A 26,553-nucleotide genomic window follows, 5' to 3' on the forward strand; every position below is an offset into this window, starting at 1 on the left:
CAAGACCTCTTGTGGCAGTTGCCATACGTTATGTGAATGAAATTTGACCAGGCAAAGGAGGCTCTGTCAGAAGTGTTGTACCTCTGGGCAGTCGATACTTAATTAAAAGCACTATGCCCTCTAAAATGGATAGAAATGTGCAGTCAAGGATTCCTCCCATCTGCTTCCCGAGGGAGTCCTTGCCCAGGTAGTCCTCCCTTTCCAATAACCCAGGAATAGGAGCCTGTGCATTGTGCTTGGCACTTCCCAGAGTCTGGAGTGTGAACCAGGGGAACTTGACAGGAGCTGAGGGTGGCTATTTACTCTACTTAGATTCGACTAAGGGCCTCATTACGACCCAGGTGGTAAGTTACCGCCTGGGCCGTGACTTTACCACCATGGCGTAAACTATGTTTACGCCATGGTGGTTGGCGGACTTACCGCCCCATTCCGACCTTGGCGGGGCGGTAAGTCCCCAATCCCCATTTACCCTTCCCCATTCCCATTTTTGCCCCATAGGGCATAATGGGAGTGGGGAAGGCGTTAATTACGCCACCGTAAATTACGGTGGCGTAATTAACTCCATGGTCCCTTAGCGCCATGGATTTTAACACCTGCTAAAAGCAGGTGTTAAATCCGCCATGGCGCTAAGGGACCTCGTACTCAGGCGGTAAGGGTCGGCGCTGTTTACGTCGGCATAAACCCCTTACCGCCTGAGTCGTAATGAGGCCCTAAGTGATCCCTTGGCCAGCTTTCCATTTGGGCTCCATCTTCATGACCTCTTCCCCTGGTGCCTTCTACTAGCTCTGCTTCCCCGCCCATAGTCCCATATTCATTGCATCTATATATTAACCTCTCTCCTCCAATGCTCTTTCCTTCTGTATGCCCTTCTGCTCCTGATTCTCCTACCAACACACTCTATTCTCACTATCACCCTGTTTACCCTTTTAAGCTCTTCTTCCACTTGTCTCCTTATGACATTCTTATCTCCTTTGAGTAGGCCTGTCACCACTCTCCTGACCTCATTGTTTTCCACCTTTGGCCATTCTCATGATCATCCTGGCTGCCCAAATGGGCCCTTCTATCACCACTCATTTTAGTGCACCTCTTCTGTGTGGTCTTTCTCCACTCTCCTGATCACCTTTTTACCACTTCGAGCAGGTCTCCTGTTAAAATTGTTCACCCTTTGGGAGCGCACTGCTGCCCTCTTACGGATCCTCTTCACCCCTTTAGGCAGGTCTGTCCTCCCTCTCCTGAACACCTTGCTAACAGGCTCCTTTATCACTAATCTACTGATCACCACCCCACTTATGGCACAACTGTCCCCTAGTCCCCTAGTGCCAGACGTTTATCTCCATCACCTTCTTCACCCTTTCAGACATGACTTTGCCCCAACTCCAGTTCTATCACCTCCCTCAGCGCTTTGGGCACAACTTTCTCCCAGATCACATTTACTTTCTTTGGCTCATCACTCCATCACTGCTTACCAACATCTCCATTTCTCTTAGCTAACCCATTTGTTCTCCTTGGCCTCTCCGACATCTCCCAGCATCAAGTGTGCCCCAACCTTCTGGACCTCTTTTGCAACCTCCTGGCCGATACTCCGGCCCAATGATCTCCTGCTCTTGCATCGGCCATCTCCAAAACAGCTCCTGCTTGAAATGCTTCCAATCTCAGACTGAGAACTTGGGTTTTTATAGGGCTGTCGCCCTGTCTGCCAGCCTCTCTTGAGGAAAGATCCCTCAGGTGTGCCGGCTGGAAAGAGAGTGACTTTCAGGCTCAGCCCCCTGGCGTGGCCTACAGCCCTGGCATTGTATTTGTCATTGGCACGTCCCTCCCCCTGGGTGATCCTCTCTCTCCCTGTGAAACCCTGGCCCTGTCTTCCAGTCAATGTTTTGGAGAAAAGGAACTCGGGTGCATCTCGTCAGGCAGCTGCTGTAAATAGAGATTGTGCTACTGGGACCCACCCCTGAGAATGTCTTGGAGTTCTGGTGACGGTCTTGTTAGTCCCTCCTCTTGCGTGATCCTCTATTGGTTTGTCACACCCCACCCCTGGCCCCTGGTGACACCATGCAATTAAAGCTTCTTAATTGTATGACTATGGAGGTCTTGCACAATGGCTACCTTGCTGACTGCCAAGATTCCCTTCCTAATTCTATCTGCACCCCTCTGTGAGGGGAAATGAGCCCATGAGTACAGTGCTGGTTCCCCATTCCTCTACACCCTGGAAGGGCCAGTAGCTGCATGGCTTTGTCAGCCAAGGGAAAGCTAAACCACTGCAACATTTGCCACAATTAAATATGATTGTAATGGTTATTTCAAACCCAAGGAGTGCTTATTGCCAAATGATCTGAACCTAGTCCCTGGACAGTGTTGAATATTCATGGAAGACATGCTTGAAGCAAACATTTTCACAGACAACAAATGAAATATCCAAGAAAATCAAAACTTGCAGTTCTCATTGGACTGGATTGACTTCTGTATACAGCCTTTCCTGTTGTTCCTATTCCTGTTTCATGGCATGCACTTTTTTTAAACTTGAGTGTTTAAGCACCACAAATATGATCCCTAATTTCTTATCCACTTTTAAAAAACTTAACTCTCATCATTCATGCACAATAGGGATTTTGCGTGTGAATGCAATGTTTATATCAGTGGGATATTCTAATGAAAAAAGCAAACCTTATGTATTAGGACACACAACGGTGTCTACTTTTTAAACAGGCATTATTGTGTTTTAACATGTAGACGTCAATGGCACAATTTATTAAATGAGGGATTAAGGTTGTTTGAAATTGCCCACAAGAGAGCACTTTGGTTTCAAAGACACAAATGCTTATTGATTTACAGAGAAGACAGAAATAGTGCTTCACTGAGCCAAAGTGGTACCATTTAACAGTAAGGCATCATGCTCCAGCAAAGATTGTTCACGGAAGGAATCCCTCTGACAGTTTAGTTTTTTTTTATATATGTTATTGTATAGCACAGAATACTCCGCGAGGGGCACCTTGATGCTTGGCCAGGATAATCATGCTAAAACGGGAATGGGAGGTTTGGTCACAGTAGAATTCGTCGAATTCGAATTTGGCCGCAAATGCATGCAAATACACGTGGGGGTGGGTAATCGTGAAAACAAATATACAGGGGGGTCGTGGGGCTTTGGGGGTCTCCCCCTGCATATATTTGCGGTCAAATTGAGTAAAAGAAAACAAACCTTTCGACCAATTGGAATACGATGAAAAAAACTCGAACAAATCCCATAGAACCGCTAAAAACTATAATCAGATCAGACCTATCACTAAAGCATGCCCCATGCAACTATTTGTATTGCCCTTCAAATATTGTATACAATTAGTGGCTGATGTATTGACCTACCTCATGCTGGTGGCTGCATGCCCCGTGGCATCGGGGGCTCGAGACGTCAGTTGGAAACTCAAAGGATCCTTTTTAGGGCTCCTACCCTGGGGCCACCAGGAATAAGACCCCCCCATTCCTGTCCTCTCGGCTATCTGTGTGGTCCGGGGTTGGGAGGGTGGGTCACACAGGCGCATGAATGAGGACCACCAGAGATGAGGTAACGCACCACGGTGGTCCTGGAATATCGCAATTCGGCGCTGACCCGTATTGTCTCTATTGTGTAGTTGGTGGTGGTGGTGGGCTCCCGGTGGGCCAGTACTGCATTTTACATAATGGAGCCTTCCAGCCTTCAAAAAGAATTGCACTTCATTTTTTTTTTTTTAAATACACCCCGAAGAAATACATTTTGCCATGTGCAAGGCCAGGTGTATCATCATTGGTAGTATGCATGTGAGTATGCTTGTGGTGGTTTGCAGCAGAACTCATCACCACCAGATTGTGGTGACAGGACACTGTTATCATTCCATATTTGTGCTTCTATGGTAATGTATCAAAAAGAAACACTAATATATGTTGATTTACATATATAGAGAGAGAGAGCAAGAGCTAATATGTTATTTGTTTCCAATTTCTCATCCAGGTTCACCCCTATAACCTTTGCCAGACTGGACAATAGAAGAGAATTAAAAAGGCACTTATTTACATCCGATGGGTAAGTAATTGTATTACTTTTTAGTGAGCAGCTGCTCTTACTACAAAACCTCTGCGTGTTTTGCGGATTTTTGTTATGGATGCCGATATTGTAAAAGATGTATCTTTTTTATTTTTTATTTTTTATTGATTACATAGTTTATCACAAACTTTATCAGTTCCTTTAAAACTTATCAAGTTGATACCCTCACAAAATAAATCAACACAGGTCAACACACATTCATTCCACAATTAAGTCCACCCCTTTTTAAAACAGGAGCACTTCTTTTAAAAACTGTACCGAAGCATAAATGAACCCAAAGTCTTTGCCACTCAAAAGGCGTGTCCAGAAGCTCTTTGCCACCACACCTTGTCTTGTTTTTAGGCACTCTCCCAAGAACATGGTTTTAAGTTCGGTGAAACCCCTCTGGCCCACCAGAATGTGCCACAATGTTTCCACCTGGCCTTCAAATTGGCAAAATCTGCATTCATCTACATTTGAGTTGCCATATCGCTTCAGGATTTCATTAGTTGGAAGCAGGTTGAATCTGAATGTCACAAACTGAGTTCCATTCCACGGGGATGGGAAGAGCTCAAGTACCGGGGCCTTTTACCAAATGCATTGGATTCTTTACTCAGTGCCAGTTGCCACCGATGGGAGTTTCTGTCCTCAAGAGTTTTTATAGTCTTGTGCCCAGATTTTCCCTTTGACTTTATCCGGGTTAGTCAATAGAAGTTCAGTGCTGCAATTTAGTGACTCTAATAGGGCTCTACAACAATCCTTTCATTGAACCAGAATACCAGGTTCCATCCCAACTGACTGCTGGGCGAGAACTTCCAATGGAGGTGCGTAAGGCACCAATATGCATTTGCGAAATAACGATAGCGCCTTCCAAGCTGTTTTGGCATATAATTAATAAAGGCCTAGCGGGTACCTTATCACTGGAGTTGCTACCAATTTTGGCAACATTAGGAGTTTTCTCCAGAAGGTTCCCTCCAGGGACGCCCACAGCTTGTAAGACGTGAAGAGAAAACCTCCTGCGCGAGAAATCAGAACCGGCGGTACCTTAGCCTCAAAAACAGTGCTCACCGGTTCTGAAGAAAATCTGCCAAATCTCTGATCGAGCAGTATGGCTTGGGATGTCAACACGGTGTTCTTCTTTTTTAGGGCCAAACACCTTGGGCCATCGTCCTTCCTGCTGTTAATGTAAAATATGTATTTAATTCATTAAATTGAAATTGAGCACATTATTGCCCAGCTATGTTTTAGGCTGAAAGAGCGCGAGATCTCTGCCAGAGCTTTGCGGCAGCACCTAGAGGAGTTTTGCTGTCAGCCTGCTTCTTTGTTATGCATAAGGATTGCACGAGGGGGGCATCTCTGTATAGGCTTGACCATGTTGTAGAAGCTGGTGCAAGTGTCCATTGGGGTGATCATTTTCAAATGTTGTTCCTGAGACATTCTTTTGTTTCTCTGCTGCTTTATCCATTCATTATTTTTCCATGTTTGCGCTACATCACAGTGTGGTTAAAGAATATACATATCCTGGCTCTCAAGCCACACAAAACAACCAGAGAGCCTTGGGGCATATATATCTCAACAGAACCGCCCCAGGGACCGTAGCCAAAATGCCATTTTCTCCAAAGAAGCCTTTCACTCCCGGGGGGAGGAGGCAGTCAGCAGTAAAAGGTTAACCAAGCAAGTATTTTCATGAGTGTCATTTTTGAGTGTAGGACATACCTGACACTGTTATTGTGGTGTGTGTGTGTGTGTGTGTCTTTAATAATGTTTATATTCGGTGTACGTTTTCCTTGTGCATGACATCTTTCAGCTGCAGTACAGAATGGTATTGTGGAAGATCATTATGGCCAAGTGCATTTAAACTTTGAGCCATGTGGCCTGGAAAGTATCTAGACATTACCCTTGACGAATCTCTGCATTATATTCATTATATTATAGGAGAACATTTTCACATACATATTGTTGTTGCAAGGTAGTGTGCATCATTGTTGCACAGCATAGGGCCCGTGTGCTGGTCCAGCCATTTAGGGCATGACTAATTATCTTAGAATCCCTTGGAGGTTTGCAATGAAGTTCAGCTTGCTTCAGGATTTTTATCTCATTAGCTCTAGACAGCAAGCAAAGCAAGATGGGAATGAAAGGCTGGCACATTTTCATTCCCTATGTGTTTATTTCAATGCATGGAAGAGATCACATTTTTCTTCAAAGTCGACATTACTTCAGTTGTACTATAAAAAAAAAACAATAGCATTGCAAGCCTGTGTCTTTGGGGGACAGCAAACACTTCTCGAAATACAAAAAAACATCAAACAAATTAGAAATTGATTTTTGATTTCGCAGTTATGAAACTGCATAACACATGGTTAACAAGGAATACAGTAATGGTTATGCTAAACTTTCACAGCTTAGTTTGACAACACAAAGTGTCCTTTGGAATTTGATTTAAAGCATGTTTACGGTATTGTAATAAAAGGTGTCACAGAGTGTGCTGGTTCGCACTTGTAGCAAGCAGCAGCTTGTGATATTGGACACAAGGGATGCATTCCCACCTCCTGTATTGCTGGTGAGGATGGAGAAACAGTCATTACTTGGAGACAGAAGGCTTCTTTGCACTGCAACCTGGTGATCGGGGGCAAGCACCGTAAACTCTTGGCCATGTGCCCCATGTGTAGGCAAGGAAAAAAACAGTATTGAGAGATAGAGACACTGATATCAGTGGGCCTCATTCCGACCCTGGCGTTAACCAAGGCGCTATTAGCACCTTGGTTGACGTCGTTATTTTTCCGACTCCGCCATGGTGAATGGCGGAATTACCGCCCCATTCCAAGGATGGCGGGGTCGGTAATTCCCCATTCACCAAGGGCCCTTCCCCATTCCCATTTTTGCCCCATAGGGCTCAATGGGAATGGGGAAGGCGCTAATTACGACACCGTAAATTACGGTGCCGTAATTAGCTCCTAGGTCCCTTTGCGGGTTGGTTTTTTAACGCCTGCAAAAAGCAGGCGTTAAGTACCAACCCGCAAAGGGAACTCGGAATAGGGCGGTAAGGGTTTAACGGCACCGGTCTCGTTAACGGTGACCGTTAACCCTTACCGCCCGACTCGGAATGACCCCCAGTGTATCCTTGCAATGTTTGGCAAGAGGTACACTGGGAACTTGTGTGCTCTTTTAGGAGGAATGAGAAGCAATCAGCACTGAGAAATGGAAGTATGCATTTCTGTATAATCCTGTGATCATGATCAAATGGTAGATTTTGATGTGTTGTTTCCATGTGGAGGAAAAAAGGAATCAGTGCAAAGAGATGAAAGGATTTCATGAAGTGCAGCCATGTGATCTAGGGCACACAGTACTTTTGGAGATTGCACTCTTCAGTATGAAACATGACAGAAAACAAGGTGCAGAAGCCTCACTTTACATGTGGGGAGTCCTCCTAAACCTGCCCATGATTCACAATAACCCATCCATCCGGCCAATGAGGCCTAGGTTCTCCTGTCATCGTCTTGGTCCAGGGAGAATGATGCCCTGGGGCTAGGCTTACAACTTAGAGGCTTGCACAGCAAGCCCAGAAAGTTTACCATTACTTAATCTCTTACCTAACCTAGACAATAGTGCCTCAACCATAGTTGAAATCTTTTGGCTTTCTAACAGCTGACAAATACATATTTGAAACTTGCAGATAGCTATTTGCCTATGGCATATTCTAGCAACAAGGTCATTTCAGTAGCATTTATTTCTGATGAGCACGGGCCTCAAGTACTCCTCTTTAACCTAGCACATATTTGTATTATGTTTCAGGGGTTCTCACAAAATGTTATATTGTTACAGTTGAAAATAGAGCAATCATGTTAATAGGTACACTTCAAAATTACATTTTCCACTTTTTACAAAAAAGCTTCCATGGCAAAAGACCCACTAGACTGTCTTGCACAGATAAGGTGAGTAGAGTAAATTCAGCCTTCCAGAAAAAACACATGTAAATAAACATTTACTGAGCTACTGGAGAATGACATGCTCAGCGCGTTTGTTTAAATAAAAGTGTGTGATATTACTGGTCAGTGATATGTATTCAGCAAACATATTGCAGTCTAGAGAGTTGGTATATTTAGAAGTATTTCTCAAATAGGTCAAACGTAGAGTGTGATGCTTGAAATGCCTTCTGGAGGGACAGAGCCTCATAGTCCTTGTCCTACCAATTCTCTTTGTGTGGTTTCCTTATGTTTTCTGCCACTGTGGTCCAGCCTGGACATCTGACAATGCAGCTCTTCATGTTTCCTTTTGGTAAAACATGAGTGGGGGTACACCCCTGCACCCCTTATGGGTGTTTTGGAGCCCCTGTGTGCTGCCCACAGAGCAGGGTATGGACCGAGGCCCTGTCATAGCAATCAATGGATTCCTGTAGGAAGGTAAAATGGCCCCTGTGGCCTCTTGGTTTCTATTGCCTTTTACCTTGTTTCCCAAAGACCTGGGAAGCCCTGACTCTGTCCCTTCCTCCTGACTTGCTGTTGGGTGAAAATACCAAATTTGGCTCTGGGCTGCCTCCTGTCAGACAGAGTGGAGCCTTCCCAGGGGCTGTGTGTTGTGGGTACACCCTAGGTGTGGGACCTGCGTGAATGGAGTCTGAAGTGAACTCACATTCTGTGTTATGGGTTTCTGGTTTCTGTGTGTGACACAATGACTGAGACAGCCCTGACTGAATCTGACATGAATGCAGCACAGTGTGCTGAATGGCTGGGTACTTACCCCATTCCACGTTCTTTGTTATGGGTGTCTCGGTGGAGTGAATGGCCTGAATGCCTGTGAGCCCGATTGGCCTGCCTACATGAATGCCCTTCTGTGTGGTTGGTTGACTGAGCCTGACTCAGCCTGAGTGAAGGCGAACCAGTGTATATAACAGGGGACCTCTCACTCACCAATTTGTTCAGAATCTGAAGTCAAAGCTGAAGCAAGAAGAAGCTGTTCCTTGATGTCCAGTTGGAGGAGAAGTCTGCTGCTGCAATTTCTTCATGTAATCCGAAAGCTGCTGTGTTCTTCCAAGGACTGATCCACAGAGGACCTGCAAAGGAGACCTCTCCCCGAGCTACGAGAGACCATCGTGCAACCTGCTACTCTTCATTCGAAGTGCCCTGGAAGCCAGTCCTGTGTGCCTGCCATCTAGAGAAGGGGTATTTGTGAGCCCTGAAGAGGACTGCCTGGACATCTTGAGTCAAAGATGTCCATTGGTGTCACCCATGGTCCTGAGGAGCATTCGTGACTGCTGGAAGGCTGTTGCAGTCTACCGCCCAGAAGATGGGGTACCCTGGCATAGTGTTGCTCGACACCCGCAGTAGAGAAAGTTCCAAACTGCCAAAGAATACTTCAAGGGACATCCTTGTCATCGTCACTGACCATGTTCTCCCACCTGAGAAGGTCCTGCATCGCTGAGTGCAGCGGAAGGTCTGCCGGTGGGTTTCCCACCACCAGAATCCAACAAAGATGTCCTGAGGGTCCCAACTTGGTGAGGGTCTGTGGCCCACTCCTGTGGTCGAGTCCAGGTCACCAAAAGTCATCCATAGGTCCATGCTGTGGCTGCAGCACCGACAAACCAAAGGTCAGAAAACCGCAATATTCAAAAACCCGACACCAAAAGTGACATATGCACCCGTTGCCACCAGAGGTCATAGAAGGATCCCAGGGGTCTTAATCTCATCTGCCAAGCCTTTAAGGAGTCCACTGCAACTTTAATCTCCCCAGGACTTCTACAGTCGGAGAAATCGTTGTCCAAAGGAGAGCAACGCGAAGAGCAAAGCTGCTGCACATCAGAAAGACTTCAGTTACATTATTCTTGGACTCAGCATCCCAGTGGCTCCTTCTTCCAAAGGGGGTCCAGCCTCGAAGGGAAGCATCGAGTGAAACTGAGAGAATCTGGCACTTCACCTGACAAGGCTCCAATGGTTCAGTGACGAGGAAGAGCATCTCTAGCCTCAGGAGTCATCCAGGGGTCCCAGATTCATCTTGGACCCTGTTCTCCTGTGGCCTCTCAGGTACTTTGGGGGTGATAGAACCTTTAAGAAGAAAGCAGAGGGTTATTAAACATTGTTGTACTAGGCTGTAAAAGCTAAGCTATGTTACTCTGTAACTTTTCCATTACAGTTTGCCCAGATGGGGGATCCTCACACAGAATTATTTATCTAATCTAAACAAAGCATTCTGCCACGGTTCATAACTAACTTGCCTTTCTTCCCTGATATATGCTGATTTACCTTAATTAAGAAGTCACATGCCTATTTAAAACTGCCTACAGTTAGTGCAGGTATTACTGAATTTAAGTAGTGTGTGGTACCACATAGAGTGTATACATTTACCATTCTTTGAATAGTATTTCCACAGTACAAAATGTTATTATTTATATGTATATATTTCAGCAGCAACCTTATTTTACATAAAGAAGCCGGTTTTATCGGATCTATGTTGTTTGGCCGTGGCAGAATTGTTCGCAGCGGAATTAACCGTTGTCAATTTTGCCGCAAATACAATTTTACTGCAGCCATACTCGCCTAATCTATGTCCCCCCACCCCCTCAATACACCCCTGCCTCCCCCCACTTATAGGCCACCTCTCCTGACCCTGCAGCATCAGTTCCTTTCCTCTAACGTGGGTCAGATCTGATGCCGCAGGGGCCTCTTTTCTTTTTTTTTTCTTCCCGCCTCCAATCTTCAGGATGCAGGGACACCCCTGCAGCCCCCCAAGGCCAAAAATGTCAAACATAGGGAGTGGGGGACACCCCCACACCCCTGCTCTTCATGTTCGGTATTTATTATCCAAATTTGATCGAATCATATCAATCGAATGGTACTGGCCAAATTCAGTCACCTAACCATTCGATCAATATTATTCGATCAAATTGGACAGTACCGTGTTATCACCTAACATAGTGTGAGGACATTCATTTGTGGGGGGTTTGGGGAGACACTGTACTCAAGAACCAGCCTGAATCACCTCCTGAAAGCTTAATCCTGGCTGCTCGTCCATTGCTACCCATTAAGAGCCTTGGCTGGGGTGTTCTGTACCTTTGCCCTACCATATAGAGGGCAGAAGTACAGATAACCCCCACCCGGTCTTCACATAGGGTGACTACGTTTATTATCACAAAAGGTTAATCCACTCAACTCTCACCAGTCAACACGTTGCAATCCAGCTTATGTGAAAATACATCTTTTACAGGAAGAAAGCTGTAGTGGTCAATCCAAACAACAGGAATTTGTCGGTATGCAAATGAGACCTGGCTTTTTTCTTGAGTTGCTGGTCAGAGAAATTAAAATATGAATAGGGCTACATAGAAAGTGTATTTTGGCTATCTAGCAGACATTTTGAACTGGAAATATTGGCCAAGTCCCTTCAAGAGCAGATCTACAACCATCAGCATTAAAAAGGCTAATGTTTCTATCCTTGAAAATGTAGAGTGCTTACAGGAAAGCCTTCCCCCTTACATTTACAAAACCAGAACTATTGGCTTTGCCCACGCATGTTTTACCTGGCTAGAACATCATCTCTGACTCACAATTGTGGTGGCACACAAAGTTACCCAAAATCGTCAGTGGGTTGAAGGCTAGTAAAACATTGAACATATATTCTGATGAGTACAATGTGCTGATGCAAACCATGTGCAAAACACGAGGTAGCAGTTTAAGTACTGACAAGGCTGTTTAATTCTGTATCTCATACTAGGGTAGAAACCTGTGTATACGGCCAAAGTGCAGGTTTACGTTGACACAGTAGGACCACTATGCATCATGTGGCAACAGCGCCCTCTAGCGGTGACAAAATGTGAAGCTATGCGAATTGGCATTGTTTCTACATATCCTAAGGCAACAGCTCCCTTTAGTGGTGACAACAGGTGAAGTTACTGCATCAGACAAACATACAGGGACAATCATACATCCAGCCTTTTATTATATTGTTAGATAGAGAAAATAGGGTATTTTATATTCATCTCAAACAATCATTAGCTTATATAAAAATACATACAGCCCACTGTACATTGCAAAGTGGGTCAAGTTTTATGTTAAATTCCATGTCTGTCTTTTTCTCGTCCGTTGATGCTAATACCAATATTTTAGAAAACAATGCCTGCGTGGCTAAACCTTTGAGACAAGGAGCCAATCTGTGAATGTATAGATTGTATTTTCGATGTCGCTCTCCTCCATCTTGGGAAACATAGAGAGTGTCTGCCTCGGTAGGGAGTACCCATTTACTGACGTGTTCCTGTCTGTGTTCTTGCAGCCGCTGGGATTATCAGCTGAAATGAGAAAGAGGCAGCAGTCACAAAATGAGGAAACATCGGCTGTGTCCCAAGCACCTGGAAACCAAAGGCCCAACACCTGTTGCTTTTGTTGGTGCTGCTGTTGCAGCTGCTCATGGTATGTCATGCAGTCTATTTGCTACCATATCCGACACAGGTAAATAAAGAGGAAAATAGCCTTTGTTTATGGGGTACTTTAGCAGGAGCCTTATGTCAATGATATGATGATTTCAGTTTTCTGATATGGCTGCACTAACACACGGGTGATACATTGGATGTAGGCCAACGCTGCAATGCTGGTTTCGCATTAGATTAGCTCTGCAGCGCTTCTTCCGCCCTCTTGGCACCGCCAAAAGGACAACATCCACCGGATTAACTGCATTTTGCACTTCCCTGCCTTTTGCACTTCCCTGCCTTGAAGGCCCAGAGAGCAAGCCCGAAGCCTCTAAGACGTGCTTCTAGACCCCTGTGCCAATCTCCTTCTCCCTTTCTTCCCTCGGACCATGCTCGTGTCCACAGTGCATTCATTCACAGGTCTTAGTTCATTCGCTGGCTCCATTGGTTCACGGGCAGCATGTGAATCCTGCCATACCTTTGTCTGCACTGGGGTTCAGCCGCTTCATGTTATCTCACTTAAAATCAGACAAAGGATCAGCAGCATATTCGTAGGCCTCAGTAAACTTAAGGGAAAAGCAAATATTCAAATACAAGTATTGCATGGCATATATCACTAATACAAGCATTGAAACTGCAGCCAATGGATGCAGTGAATGTTCAACACCGTTTGACTAAACAATGATGTTTGAGTTGCCCAAATAGTCCCTGCAAACAAGGGGGTTATTTGAGCACTGATTCACCTGCTCAATTGCCTGAAGAAGCGCATGCCTCAAGTGTCACTGTATTTGCAAAGTAATATTGAAACAAGACAGGCAATGCCTGTCCCGCGGTTGCCTCTCTGCTAAGGATAAAGGATATCGTCTCCACTCGAAATGCAAACACCTTCCTGGCTGGACTCTTGCCTTACTATATCTCGTACAAAGCCCAGGAATGGCAGACCTGCAATTGGGCTGTCACACGTGCCCTGAGAATTGCCAGTCTGCCAGCAAACTCCACAAAAGAGGTGACCGGCCTGTCACCTTCCCCCCATCTGTGTTGCCCTGCTATGAAAGAAATCACCCAAATAGTGGACAATTCTTCACTTGTTGCTCACCCTGTTCATCCCTTTGGTGCCCACTTTCTCCACTCTCTGTGTTTCCTATTTCATTCCAACTTCCTCCACGTTTGGAGGTTTTCTCTTCCACTCCACCTTCCCCCACGGTCCAGTTCTTACAGGCTGCACCATGCTCCCTCTTCTGACGGGCCCATCCTCCACATCACTGCTTCATACAACAGTTCCTGAGCTTGCAGGTATTACAGCTCACCAAGTCTACACTCCAAAACTCCCTTTCACTGATGTTCTGGAAGCTTACCTTTTGATAGGGCTTGGACTGAATTAGCTTCGCCGTGAGTGGTGGGAATGGTCGGATGTGATGTGTGAGCATGCTCAGTGAGAGGAATGCTATGTACTCCTGAGCCTGGGATAAACGTCTTTGAGTAGGACAGCTGCCATTTTGGAGCTCTTTGCTTCTGGAGCTTAGAGCAGCTATGAAGGTGCTGCCTGGGTTGACTCTGCCCTTGTGGCTTCAGCACTTCCCCTTTCTACGGTCTGACCTGACTGTCTGCTGTACTCAGTAGGTTAGTTTGTGTGCTATAGAGTCCTTTGATTGGACTAGGAGTTTGACAAAAAAAAACAGCTTCGTCTGTATTGTGTGTTGTATGATGGTTTTCCCATTGAGTTCAGTGGGGTCTATGTTGATTCTTCGACAGGTTTACTTTTGCTGCACTTTTTGCAGAAAAAAGTTTGCCAAAAAAATCCTAGATTTTTATTTTTATTTGGGGGTCCCCCACAATCCTCTTTTCCCTATAATTTATCCCTATACACCACCCTACCCTACCACTTTTATGCCCTCACCTGCCATATTTTTTATGTTTTTTCAGCAAAAATGTTTTGGCAAAAAGTGCTGCGAAAAAAAAGGGGGATGACTGAACGTCGTACCAGTTCAATGGGGGTGCAGGCTGCAGGAGGCTCTCTTTCAACCTGCTTTACAGCTGCAGGAAAAACATGAACTTTCCTTTCCATGAGTTGCCCTATAGTGTAGGGAAGAAGTTCCAAGAAAGAAGTGGGGTGCTCTTTGTCTGTCTGGCTGTTGCACAGGTAAGAATTGCGTTTCTCCCTGTCATTGTGGGTGTTGAATAGGAGTGAGGTATGAGTCTCGCATAACTGTTCTGTTCAAGGTGGGAATAGTACTCCTCTGGGATGTTTAGGGGTGTTCATGTTCCTCTTTACTTTGAATCTGTAGATCAGTCGCCAGAATCTGCTCTGGGGAATTCTTGCAGATGTGGTACTTATTTGTGTGCTACTTCAAAATAGTTTGGGAACCGTGGCCTTGCGATATGTGCATAAGAATCACTCCTGGCTGAAGTGATCTTGTGATATCACTCCCAGAACCTTGTGGCAAGGACCGGGCGGTCACTGCCTCACAGACATCACAACATCTCCTAAAGCAGGAGCAACTGAAAGGGTTTGGAGGTCAGTCTACCCACTGAGCTTTGCTACAGTTATTTTTACATCTTCGCATGTTGTCATTGAATTTGTTTAGTCAGAATTTCCCATCATAACAGCCATTGGGCCTCATTACACAGTAGGCGGTAAACCATGGCGGTGTTAGCGCCATGGTTCATGCCGGTAATTTACCGGTACCGCCTTGGAGAAAAGGGGAATTACCGCCCTATTCCAAGGTTGGGAAGGCAGTAATTCCTCCTTCCTCCATTGTCCTTCCCCATTCCCATTTTTGCCCCATAGGGCATAATGGGAATGGGGAAGGCGCTAATTACGGTACCGCAAATTGCGGTACCGTAATTAGAACCCCGGCCCCTTCACGGGTTCGTTTTTTAACGCCTGCTAAAGGGACCTCGTAGTAAGGTAAAATACCGGTACCGGTAAACCATTACCGCCTACCGTGTATTGAGGCCCATTGTTCATATGCATAACTTGTAGTAGTCATTGTTTTATTTCTCAATTTAGTTTGTTTCGAGTATTTGATGTAGTGCGCAGCTGACATCAATGAAGAGCAGTGTAAACATCAGGAAAAGATAGTCTTCATTTAAAGCAATGACTACAGCAAAAGGGTTTATATCATTTGGCTTGCAAGACAAATAGACAGTATCCCAGCATTAACCCATTCCCAACCAACTAACCCTCCAAGCTCGCTCCTTATATTGGCTGTTAGACGCTCCACCCTGAAACATCAAAAGGCACTTACTGGGAGTTCCAGCAATCTATTCCTGCCTTCTTGCTAACAATGATGGTCATTTGAGGGATTAGTCTGGCTCCTATGGCCTTGTCCATAGGGATTCACGTGGGGGACTATTTACAGGGGACCATGACGGCTCATGAGTACCTCCGGTAACATCCTCCTCATAAGAGGGGAGTAGGGCCTCCACCAACGTGACGATGTCCAGTGTTGATGAACAGTCATTTGTTGTGGCCAGTTCAGATGGACACAACCCGCTGGCTCAGAGTCTGTGGCCGTGCCCAAGTAACCTGAGGTGGTCGAAAGTCTGTTCTCAGCACTTTTGAGCGATCATGCCCAGTCCAGATTACAGCATCCAACAATACTTGGAGTCAATGAGGACAGGGGCACCATAACCAGAGTCAGGGGAGCCGATTTATGAATTTCCCGGGGGGGGACCAAATACAGGAAGTGACATCACTGGCAGTAATATGACCACAAATTTGCATGTAGTCGCCAACTTGGTGAAACGGCGCGCGGCGGGGCAGGTGTTGGCCCGCCCAGCGCAGAACAGTGGAAACATTGGCTAGCATGCGCTGCATATACTAAAGTCAAGAAAGAAGGAGATTTAAGCCTTCGAGTTGCATTCCAGTAAGACATCACTGCCCCTACTCCACCGCTCTATAATCGGCCAGCAACACAACTAGGATGGGAGAATGAAATGCTTGCTAAACAGAAGGTACAGCTGCAAGGTGGAGTATCACCACCACCACCAAAAAAAAAGTTCCCAATTCAAGGGAAACGAGAAGTAAAGACGTTTCCCGATTAAAAACTACCAAGCAAGACGTGTGTGGTGCCATAGTTCAGTAAAACATCAGCAATTCAAACTTACAATAGTGCTGCTGTAGATTGGCCAGCCACAAGTGAAATTTGCTAAGATGTTACCTCTGGGTAACCAGATAGAGTTAGGGATGTAGCTTAATCTTAAACCTTTCAGTGGACACATCAGATGTGCTGCTGAAGTATAATGCAATCCTGGCTGAAGTATAATGCAATCCTGGCTGAAGTATTATGCAATCAAGTGTGGTTTCAGACTTGGGGGGGGGGGTGTTAACTGCTTTTAACCTTGTAGTTTACCAGAAATTCTGGTAAAGTAGTGTACAATGTTAAAAAGCAGTTATCCAGGCTCACCCTGCACCCAGGTGATGTTTGGGACTGTTGGAAGCACTTGCGTCTAAATGTTGTAGCCATGGTTGTCTCCATGTTTTAAAAACTCCCACTTTCCGGGTTTTCAACATTCATTTGAAACACCCCTGATTCAAAAAATGAAGGAGTCAGTAAAAAAGCCAATGCTGAAAAGCCTATTTCGCACAAGTAGTAAGACCCAAAGGGTAAGAGCGACTGTATATCAGACCATGCCAATGTAGGACACTCCAGGATAACCTTCAGTCATAATTCACCCACTGCAATGTTCCTAAATTCAGATTGCAGAGTAGTGTCCGACTGAACCTCAATCAGCTCTTCCTGGCCATCAAATGGATGATGCACCACCTCCTCTGCCAGAAAAGTCTGCATCACCCAGTCATTAATGCCAGCATTTACTTCAGGGAAGTATTCATCAAAGCTGGACCTTAATGTTGCTAGGTGGCTCGCCCAGCTCCAACTGTTCTTTTGCAAAGGTCTAGCTCGCTCTTGAAGGCAAATACTTTTTTATTCATTCTTTCCTCTGTGTTCCCATGTCCACAGGAATGCCCCCAAAGGTGGGATTGGGAGTTTCCGGGGTGGTGGGTTCTAGTGGTCTTAGTTTCCTTTATAAAATACACAAATCACATAGTATGTCAACCAGACAATGTATCATTGTGTACAGCTTAAAGGGGGGGCACCTGACCCAAAGCAGCACACTAGGAGATGTATTTTGGAACAATCAACATTGTAAACACACCTCTAGTTTAGATTGTAAAGAGTGCTTGTGCTGCAATTACAAGCAAACAGTTAATAAAGTCCAGACTTAAAACACTTGATCAGCATTCAGTGAGTAAAATAACCTTATAAAAATAAAATGCATCTTTGCATAAAATTACAGAGAATTTTGGGATTATCAGGCACTGGCAAGCGGGCTCTGCTGTTGCTGTGGGAGAAGTGAGACTTGCAATGGCGACAAATTTAAGGTTAATAGCTGCCGTTTATCACAAGATGGCAGGCCAGCATAGATCTTAACCACTGAATGCCCACTGAACAGCCTAAACCCTTCTATGTCAGCAAGAGGCTGATGTAGAGGAACCAGTGATAGAAAGCAATGAGGTAATTATACTGTACCATATCCCGTGGGAGGTGATGCTCCCCCAAGACTCAGTGAAGGCCCCTCGTGTCAAAAGGTTGAAAAGTCCTGCCGTCTCAGTCCCCACAGTCCTAACTTCTCCCCCGCTTAGAGTGGAAGTAGTCTGCGGCACACAGCTTGTAATGCAAATTGCACATTTTAAGCGTCAGGACAAAAAACAGAGAACTGAATACATTGCTGAGGTAAATGAGTTCTGACTGGCAACACTGGTAATACCGTATAGAGCCACATTATTGCACCGCCCAACTATGAGTTTGAGGGCAAAGGTGGAGGAAAATCCTCCAGCAAGAAGCTGGAGGTATTTCCTCCACCATACCGCCCAAAATAGAACAATTTGGGATATTACCACCAGCAAAATTAGTACCAGCAGTAATACCGCTGAAATCCAATATGGAGTCCTATGGACTCCAATTAATGGGGACTAACACTGCCTACCACCACTTGTAATCCGGTAGTAATACCGCCAGACCAAGTGGCAGTAATGGTAGTACAGTTTGGTGGTATCTCGGCAGATTTACAGGCCACACAGAGACATCACCTGTCTCCATGTTGTCTTTTATTGCAAAGTGGATTACCAGGTTTCAGACCTGTAAGATACCCCTGTCTCCTCAGGTGACTCAGACCCTCACCATTCCATCCCACATAAACTTGATGCCCCCAGGCTGTTCTTCTAGTCTACTTTTATTCTACCCATGTAGAATCCAGGAACGTCATACTCCTGTTACTTTCATGGATTATTTTACTTCCTGTTCCTTAAAGCCAGGGGTCTTAAACATGTGGCTCTCCAGATGTTTTGGACTACGACTCCTATGATCCATGACCATTGACTATGCTGGCTGGGGCTGATGAGCATTGTAGTCCAACACTCTGCAGAGCTAAAGGTTGCAGAACCCGGCGTCCAAGCAGAGGCCTGGAACTCCATACTGCCACAAGCACCTTATCATTTGACTCTGGCTCTGAAATAGAGACTTTATGCCGGCCCTTTACCCACAAACACTGGTTGTTAATATTATACCATGGAGCTGCACGCGTTAATAGCACTAGTGCAATAAACGTTCAGGACGGGCGGTAAAAAACTTCTGTGGGTCTTATACGGCCTATGAGTTCACAGGGTTTGGTTGACCAGGGAATAGCACACGAGGCATGGAGTTGGGACAGGATGGCAGGTTAGCTGCTGGCAACCTTTCAGGTGGCAACCGTAAACCCATGAAGAGGGAGCGGAGATGTGCAGTGCTTCTTTGCCCCCCTGATTCTCTGATTTGTCAGAGCTACATATTCAAAGCCTCTCTCTGAATGGAGCATGAGTGCATTCATCTCTCAGTTGACTCACACAGTTATTGTTCTGTCTGCATTTTTCATTTGTTATAAAATAGCACCCAAGGTTGGTGGCTCTCAGGGGGTATGTAGCCTGGGACGCTCCAAGGACAATGAACTGGCAGCAAGGGGGTTTCAGCAATGCGCTACTTTTGTAAACAAAATGAACCCCCAAAAAATCTTTTACTGCACCAGTAAATCATCAAGAATCGATGACTGGGAGAGAGGCTGCAGGAGAGCTATTCCCCCTAATTTGTATGGTACAGTAGCACAGATAGGAGAAAGAGGTTGGTTGGCTCTCAACTTACATCTACCTGTTCAGTAGCACACCTGGGAGTGGGTAGTTGAACTGGCTTTGGGGTCCCCGTTTCTCTGTGGGCATAGCATACTCTTGAGGGCATACTTTTTTAATGAACATTTAAATGCAACTGCATGTATATACCAAGTGCTTAATTTGTAAAACAGTAGGTGCCTGTGCCCAAATATGTTCTAGCACTTCTGTGACACTTGGGCAGTTCCACACCACTGCTGCCACCCAGGGTCGGACTGGGACAAGAAATAGGCCCGGTCACCCAAAAAAAAGTGGCCCACCCATTGCCTCAAAAAAGTGGCCCACCCCTCGCCTCGCGACACTTGACCTCTGATGATATCACCGGAAGTGATGTAATTTGACCCCACACCAAAGTGACATCCCGGGAAGCGATGAAACACAACCTTTCCCCCCCCTGACAAAATAGGAAGTGGCATCAAATAGCATTGTTCCTAAGTAAACTACACTACGAAAAATGTGGTTATGATTTCACTAATGTGATATACATTTCATACAAGAATGGATCACCATACGTATCATTAATATCTGTGTGTATAGATCCATATTGTCAAAATACTGTGACTCCAAGCAGACGTCCAAGGCCACGTGATAATATGGTATTATATAGCACTTACCCTTACCCTTAAGTTCTTTTTTATAGAACAAATATGCATACAATAGCACCCAACCTGTGTTGGTAATTATATCGACCCAAGAAGGATGAAAGGTTTTTGAAGAATAAAAAATGAAAAAATAAATTTGAAAAAAATGAATTTTTCCGAATTTTTTTTTCAAACCGGCCCAAGCATTGCCTGAAACCAGCCCTTACTCCCCAGGGACGATTTCGGCCTGGCCAGGGGCCAATCCGACCCTGCTGCCACCACCCATAATGGGACAGAGGCCGGGCCATTGTGGGGCCTCAGGCTCCATTAGGAGCGTATTCATGAAGACAAAAAAAAGCACACACATTCTTTTGCCACGATGACCATCATCAAGGCAAAAGAAGGTGTGCGCTTTTTTCTTTTGTCTTCATTAATAGGCTCCTAATGGAGCCTGAGACCTCACATAGGCCCGGCCCCTGTCCACTAAGCATGTGTGGCAGAGGCCGTGGATCGGGCTGCTGCTTGTTAATGAAGCAACAGCCGACCCTTTGGTCATTTATCCTCTTGTTTTTTTTTTCAAACTGTGGATGCACGACCCCCCCTGGGCATGAGGCTGCTGCCCACCAGAGGGGCGCGCCCCACAGTTTGAATACCGCTGCCCATAAGCCCTCCCCTCCAGGACCACACACCAATATGAGTCCTAGAGGGGAGTGCTTAATCGCACATTTTCGCAATTATACCTGGCCGGAGAGAAGTGATGCAGTATCGATGGAAAGGGCTCAACCCGACTTGATTTTGCCGGGGTGGGGCTCGGGCCCTAGAGCCCCCCCCGTACTCGGCGCCCCTGACCAGAGTCCGCTGGGATTTAAGGAAAAATAATTAACACTGAGATAGGGGGTACATGGGTGTTGTTATAAATGGGGAAAAAATCTTGTATTGCCTGTCAGTACAACCATGACCTCACCCCCCTCATTTTGCCCTCCCCACCCCGATTAAATCTGCACATTTAATTATTGAATTTTCACCTCAACTGGGGGATGCCTGTTTCTACATTATATAGGAGAATTACAGAAACCAGACAATGATGTCCTGGGTTGGAGTGGCAATGAGAGGGCAGTGTGTGTGTAGCAAGAGTCTCTCTGGGACCTGGTTATCCGGGACCAACGAATTTCTGTGAATCAGACCACTTATTTAGGTTCTAAAAATCTGAACGATTGGGACAGAATGATAATAGGAAGATTGTTTGGTGTAGTCAAAAGCGCCTCTGATAGTTTGCTCCCAGGGCTTTGCGATCACTGTGACTGGGATGGAGCTGTGGTGGATAAGCGGAGGAACCATTCTGTGTTGTGAAGACATGCTTGGCATCTGGCTGTATGCTCGAGGGTATCAATGTGGTTGAGCTGGCAAGATAATTGGATGCCATCTGTGCCACGCCGGCTCTGAGAGACCTACCTACGTAGCTACTGATAATGATATGATATGATAGGTTATTTATAACATGCGTAATACCCAGAGGTTTCTAAGCGCGGACCCGGGGACCGAACCTGTGTTGCTCCGTGTCGGCTTGCTTCCAAGGCGAGCACGTTGCCCCTGAGCTATCCTCCCACGTCTACTGTGAGTGTAATGTAGTGGTTATTCGAAGGCCTTTTCTGCTGAGCAAAAGCACCACTGATATCTGGCTATCCAGGCCATGAAGATTGCTCCGGGCAGGAGGGCGAGCTAGTGGTTAGCCTGGTTGCGGAAGTGAAGCAGACAATGGGAGCTTGCTATTCATGCCAGGAGATGACTCTAATCCTAGTTGTCTGGCAGCCCACTGGTGCCCACGCTGTACCTCTGCAACTTGGCCTGCCTTTACAGAAGTCCATACAATGGCCCATGGACATAAGTTAGATGAGGGTGTGACCTTTGTTGCGCACATAATCTCCATGCAGCCCATGCCATCCAACCCTGCATTCACGTGACCGCCCACAGCCGCCTCATTGCATCCCTCTGTTGTCAGGCGTCCTCTGCTTCTCACTTTCCCAGTCACCTGTGAATCTGCAACTTGGTTGGTGTCCTCAGGAAGGGAGTTGTGGAATGTAACTCATGAAATGTGCAAGGCCTGCTGCCAGAAGAACATATAAATATTCGCCTTTGGGCAAGAGATGCCCAACTATGTGCTTGGCAGTACTCTCCCCACACATGCCAACTCCATTAAGATTTTTCAAATAAAGTGTGAGAACTTACGCTCAAGGCCAGGGGTAGAAACATTGCCGCCTGAGACTCTTCGAAGGCGTACATGTAATCTTTAAAATAGCGCCTTGTGATTTCGTACAACTCCCTCTAACACCGAACAGGCTCTCCCACCACAGATTGCTTAGGCATGAGGCTCTACTAACAAACGTATATTGTCCTGGCAAATTCTGGCCATGCAGCACCAAGTAGTGTTAAGCTGCGCTTGGTACCAGGTTTTGCACTCAGTATTTTTTCACCTAATATGTTTCTTATTTTCATGAAAATGTAACAGGGTAACCAGTAGCAAACCAAGCACCCAAACCAAATTCAAGTCACATCTGGTAGCCTAGATACCAAGATTGGAGAAACCACTCTCTCTTTTATGTAAAAGCCATGTACACATGAGTGTGAGACATGTGCCTGCCTCGAGACAAGTATTGCACCTCCATGGATTGGGGAACAATGTATTCTTTAAGAGTGCCATCGTGCATTTAAAACTCAAGTAACCATCAGTGGCACCTTGGAGAATAGCAATGGATTCAATATAACAATATAAAGTACCCCTGTCTAGTTAGCCCTGCTGTTGATTCCTATGGTTAGCATAGGGAGTCACTTTAGAATGAACAGTTGCCAACTCTTCTGCAGGTGTTTCAAATTAACAATAATAGACTGGCAACTGGAGGCCTGGCATTGTTCAGAAGAGGCTACATACAAGAGAGGAGAGCAAGAGTTATAATAAGAAAGACCCCTAGTTACTGTACAAATGTCATGTACAGTTTTATTGTCTATTGAGTATTGCAGTGAGATTGAATGTGTGCCACTGCGTTTTGTCGAACATCTAGGGGTAAGTGCCTAGATGCCTCTGGGCTTTGTGGGCTATATAAATGAAAAAATAAATAAATAAATTAAATAAACAGAATGTAGCATCACCTGGCCAATGGCAGGCTCCTAGTTATCAATGTAGTCTTGTTAATGTTAAACACTTTCTGAAGAGGGGTAAACAAATGCTCCAAAATCGCTCCCCACAGGAGTCAATATGATGGCTAATTTACATATTGATATATCGTCTGTTGAGGTTTTCCAAGGTGCCACTGATGAATGCTTCAATGTTTAAAAATAAAATAATGGTGCATGATATCATTCTTTGAGCCTCAGGGCATGTTCTCTGTCTAGAGTTTCACATTTTGGCCAAGAGAACACGATGTGTAGGTGCCCTTTCTCATTCCAGATCCATGTACACAATGGTGCAAGTTAGCATTGTGTACGGCTCCAGTGTGTGCAGCAGGGCACACAATAATGCGAACAAGAATGTGCTTTGATAGCATAGGAATTTCAGACACTATGTCATGAATAATGATGTTGATTATTTAAAAACAAGCATGTCGTCAAAGTCGAAACTAAGGCAGGCCAATTGTTTAACTTTACAGGAAATGTTCAAAAGCCCTCAACGTGAACACTGTTTAAATGATTGTGCTAGGTTTATTTTATATGCATTTTTAAAGCGCTCACACAGCCCGCGGGCATCGAGGCCCTGTTACAGGAATTGTTTTTTTTTTTGCGTAATTGTTTTTGTCTTAGCTGCGTATTTATAAATCGCTTAAATACCAAGAAGTTTCGAAGCGCGGTCCCGGGGAACGAACCTGTGTTACTTCCTGTCGTTTTGCTTCCAAGGCGAACACGTTGCCGCTGAGCTATCCTCTCGGGACAAGTTGAATTACCTCATTTGCACCAGGCTTAAGTTATTGTGTGAAATGTATGTGAGTTCGAAAATAGCATTGTGAAGCAGCATTGTGAAGTTAGGGAACCATTGTTGACATCTTAAAAATAGAACACGACGCTCAAAATGGAAGCCTTTCTAGCACGCTTGGCCTCAATCTAAATACAGAACACACGGCGCGACCCTGGGGCATCCCTGCCACTGTGCAAAAGATTAGAAAAAAGGCCCACACCGCTAAGGTTTCTGTGCGAGTGCTGGTTTGCTTCATCTGTTTATAACAAAATACGAACTACTTAGAGTAATTGGGGATTTACATCCGTTCCTTAAGCAGCACGTGCACTGGCGGCGCTTGGTGGTATTAGCGGGAGGTCAGCATGGACACATTCCACCCTGACACTGCGGGAGAGGGGATGGGACATTAAGGCACTATTAGCGGGGTAATGCATTAGCGGACCTTGGAATAGCAAAAGCTTACCGAGAAACGTCTGTTCAGGTCAAAAGTACGTTACGTTGTCAGCAGTGCGTCTGGGAGAGGCAACGTGCGCCAGATGGCTTCCGTGTCATGTCTCTCACCGAGCTGGTCCATCGGTGGCCGCGAGCTACGCAGACTCTTTGAACTCATCCGAGAGATCTTCCTTTTCTCTAAACAGTGCATCCTCTCTCCATTTCGCTGCTTACTAAGTGCTGTGGGCAATTCTTCTTCTTCTTAATTATCGAATGCGTGGGCGGACACACGCAGGTGCTTCCCCATCCTAAAGGATGATGTGCACCAACCCCACCAATCAACACACAGGCCACACTTCCACACAAACCACCAGCTACCCAACCACAAACAACCACACCCCCCAATCCAACACCACCAGCCACCCCACCGCAAACACACACCCCCCACCATTCAAAACACCACCCAGCGAGCCCCATAGACCGGCGCGCAGACCCACGAGACCCCGGCCCATACGCCTACACATGCGCTTCAGGCGAGGCACCGCGTGCCGCCGGCCACCCACCGCGACCAACCCGAGCGACACCCACACTTCCACACGAACCTCCAGCCACCAAACCACAAACAACCACTACCCCCAATTCAACACCACCAGCCACCCTACCGCAAACAACCACACCCCACCAATCCACACCAACGGACACAACACCCCAAACCCACACCACCCAGCGAGCCCGGAGACCAGCACGCAGACCTGCGAGACCCCAGCCCGTACGCCTACACATGCGCTTCAGGCGAGGCACCGCACGCTGCCGCCCACCCACTGCGACCAACCCAAGCGACACCCACACTTCCACACGAACCTCCAGCCACCAAACCACAAACAACCACTACCCCAAATTCAACACCACCAGCCACCCTACCGCAAACAACCACACCCCACCAATCCACACCAACAGTCACAACACCCCAAACTCACACCACCCAGCGAGCCCAGAAACCGGTGTGCAGACCCGCGAGACCCCAGCCCGTACGCCTACACATGCGCTTCAGGTGAGGCACCGCGCACTGCCGCCCACCCACTGCAACCAACCTGAGCGACACCCACACTTCCACACGAACCTCCAGCCACCAAACCACAAACAACCACTACCCCCAATTCCACACCACCAGCCACCCAACCGCAAACAACCACACCCCACCAATCCACACCAACAGCTACCCTACCGCAAGCAAACGCCCCCCACCAACTCACACCCCGTCCCCAGCTCCACCAACTACTCACCACTTCCAAACGCATCCGCCATCCGCGCAACACCTCTCAACAGCCCCGCCCCCATAGAACTCTGCCAGTGTCCCCTGCTGTGGGCAATTGGCTGATCTATCGACCATACCTGTGTCTGTCTTTGATCCCTCACCGTCACAGGTTTGAATCTTGCGAGATCTGCACGGCATTTGGTAGATATAATGACTACTGTGCAGTTGAGAAACAGTGAACGGGCCATTTTCTACTGAAATGGAGTGTGAAAGCCATGTACACTTTCCCTTTTAGGCCCCACTTCATTTTACAGCTGCCCTCAGGCGTAGGAGGTCTGAACAGTGGAGACAGCATCTCAGGAGTGCACATTATTTTACATCTGCAGGCGATTTCCATACAGACATAAACAAATGGATTCCAATGACTGCTCACATTAGCACCCGTTAAAGACCAGGGGGATTCCAATGGAATCCATTATAAAACATTGTCTGCAGCAGTGGGCGAAGTGAGCGGGAACGATCGGGAATAATGTTTCACTACTTTTATTTTTTTACTGTTAACAGCTCAACTACTTTTTACAACCATTTTTACCATTGCAGAACTGTTCTTTGCGAAGTTAAAGCACACTTCTCCACTTAAGCCCGCATAGCAGTTACTGTTAAACTGAAAACTATTTCAACCCATTTGGCTGTCAGCACGGCTG

General features: G+C 46.1%; 1 protein-coding gene across 6 annotated transcripts in view; it reads left to right on the top strand.

Moving 5' to 3' along the window:
• Positions 1 to 26,553, top strand: part of RGS17 (regulator of G protein signaling 17) — a 420,634-nt gene that overhangs the window by 296,534 nt on the left and 97,547 nt on the right. For 3 of the 6 annotated variants that reach the window (XM_069606713.1, XM_069606714.1, XM_069606715.1), the window contains 2 exons: positions 3,977 to 4,048; positions 12,305 to 12,441. In XM_069606713.1, the coding sequence (XP_069462814.1) occupies positions 12,326 to 12,441 (116 nt within the window). In that variant the 5' untranslated portion in view covers positions 3,977 to 4,048; positions 12,305 to 12,325. Of the gene's footprint in view, positions 1 to 3,976; positions 4,049 to 12,304; positions 12,481 to 26,553 lie in introns of all 6 variants that reach the window. The other 3 variants (XM_069606710.1, XM_069606712.1, XM_069606711.1) reach the window with 1 other exon arrangement.

Source organism: Ambystoma mexicanum, chromosome 4p (genome assembly GCF_040938575.1).
Source record: "Ambystoma mexicanum isolate Mex_15411 chromosome 4p, UKY_AmexF1_1, whole genome shotgun sequence".
In the NCBI taxonomy this organism is placed as follows: Eukaryota; Metazoa; Chordata; class Amphibia; order Caudata; family Ambystomatidae; genus Ambystoma; species Ambystoma mexicanum.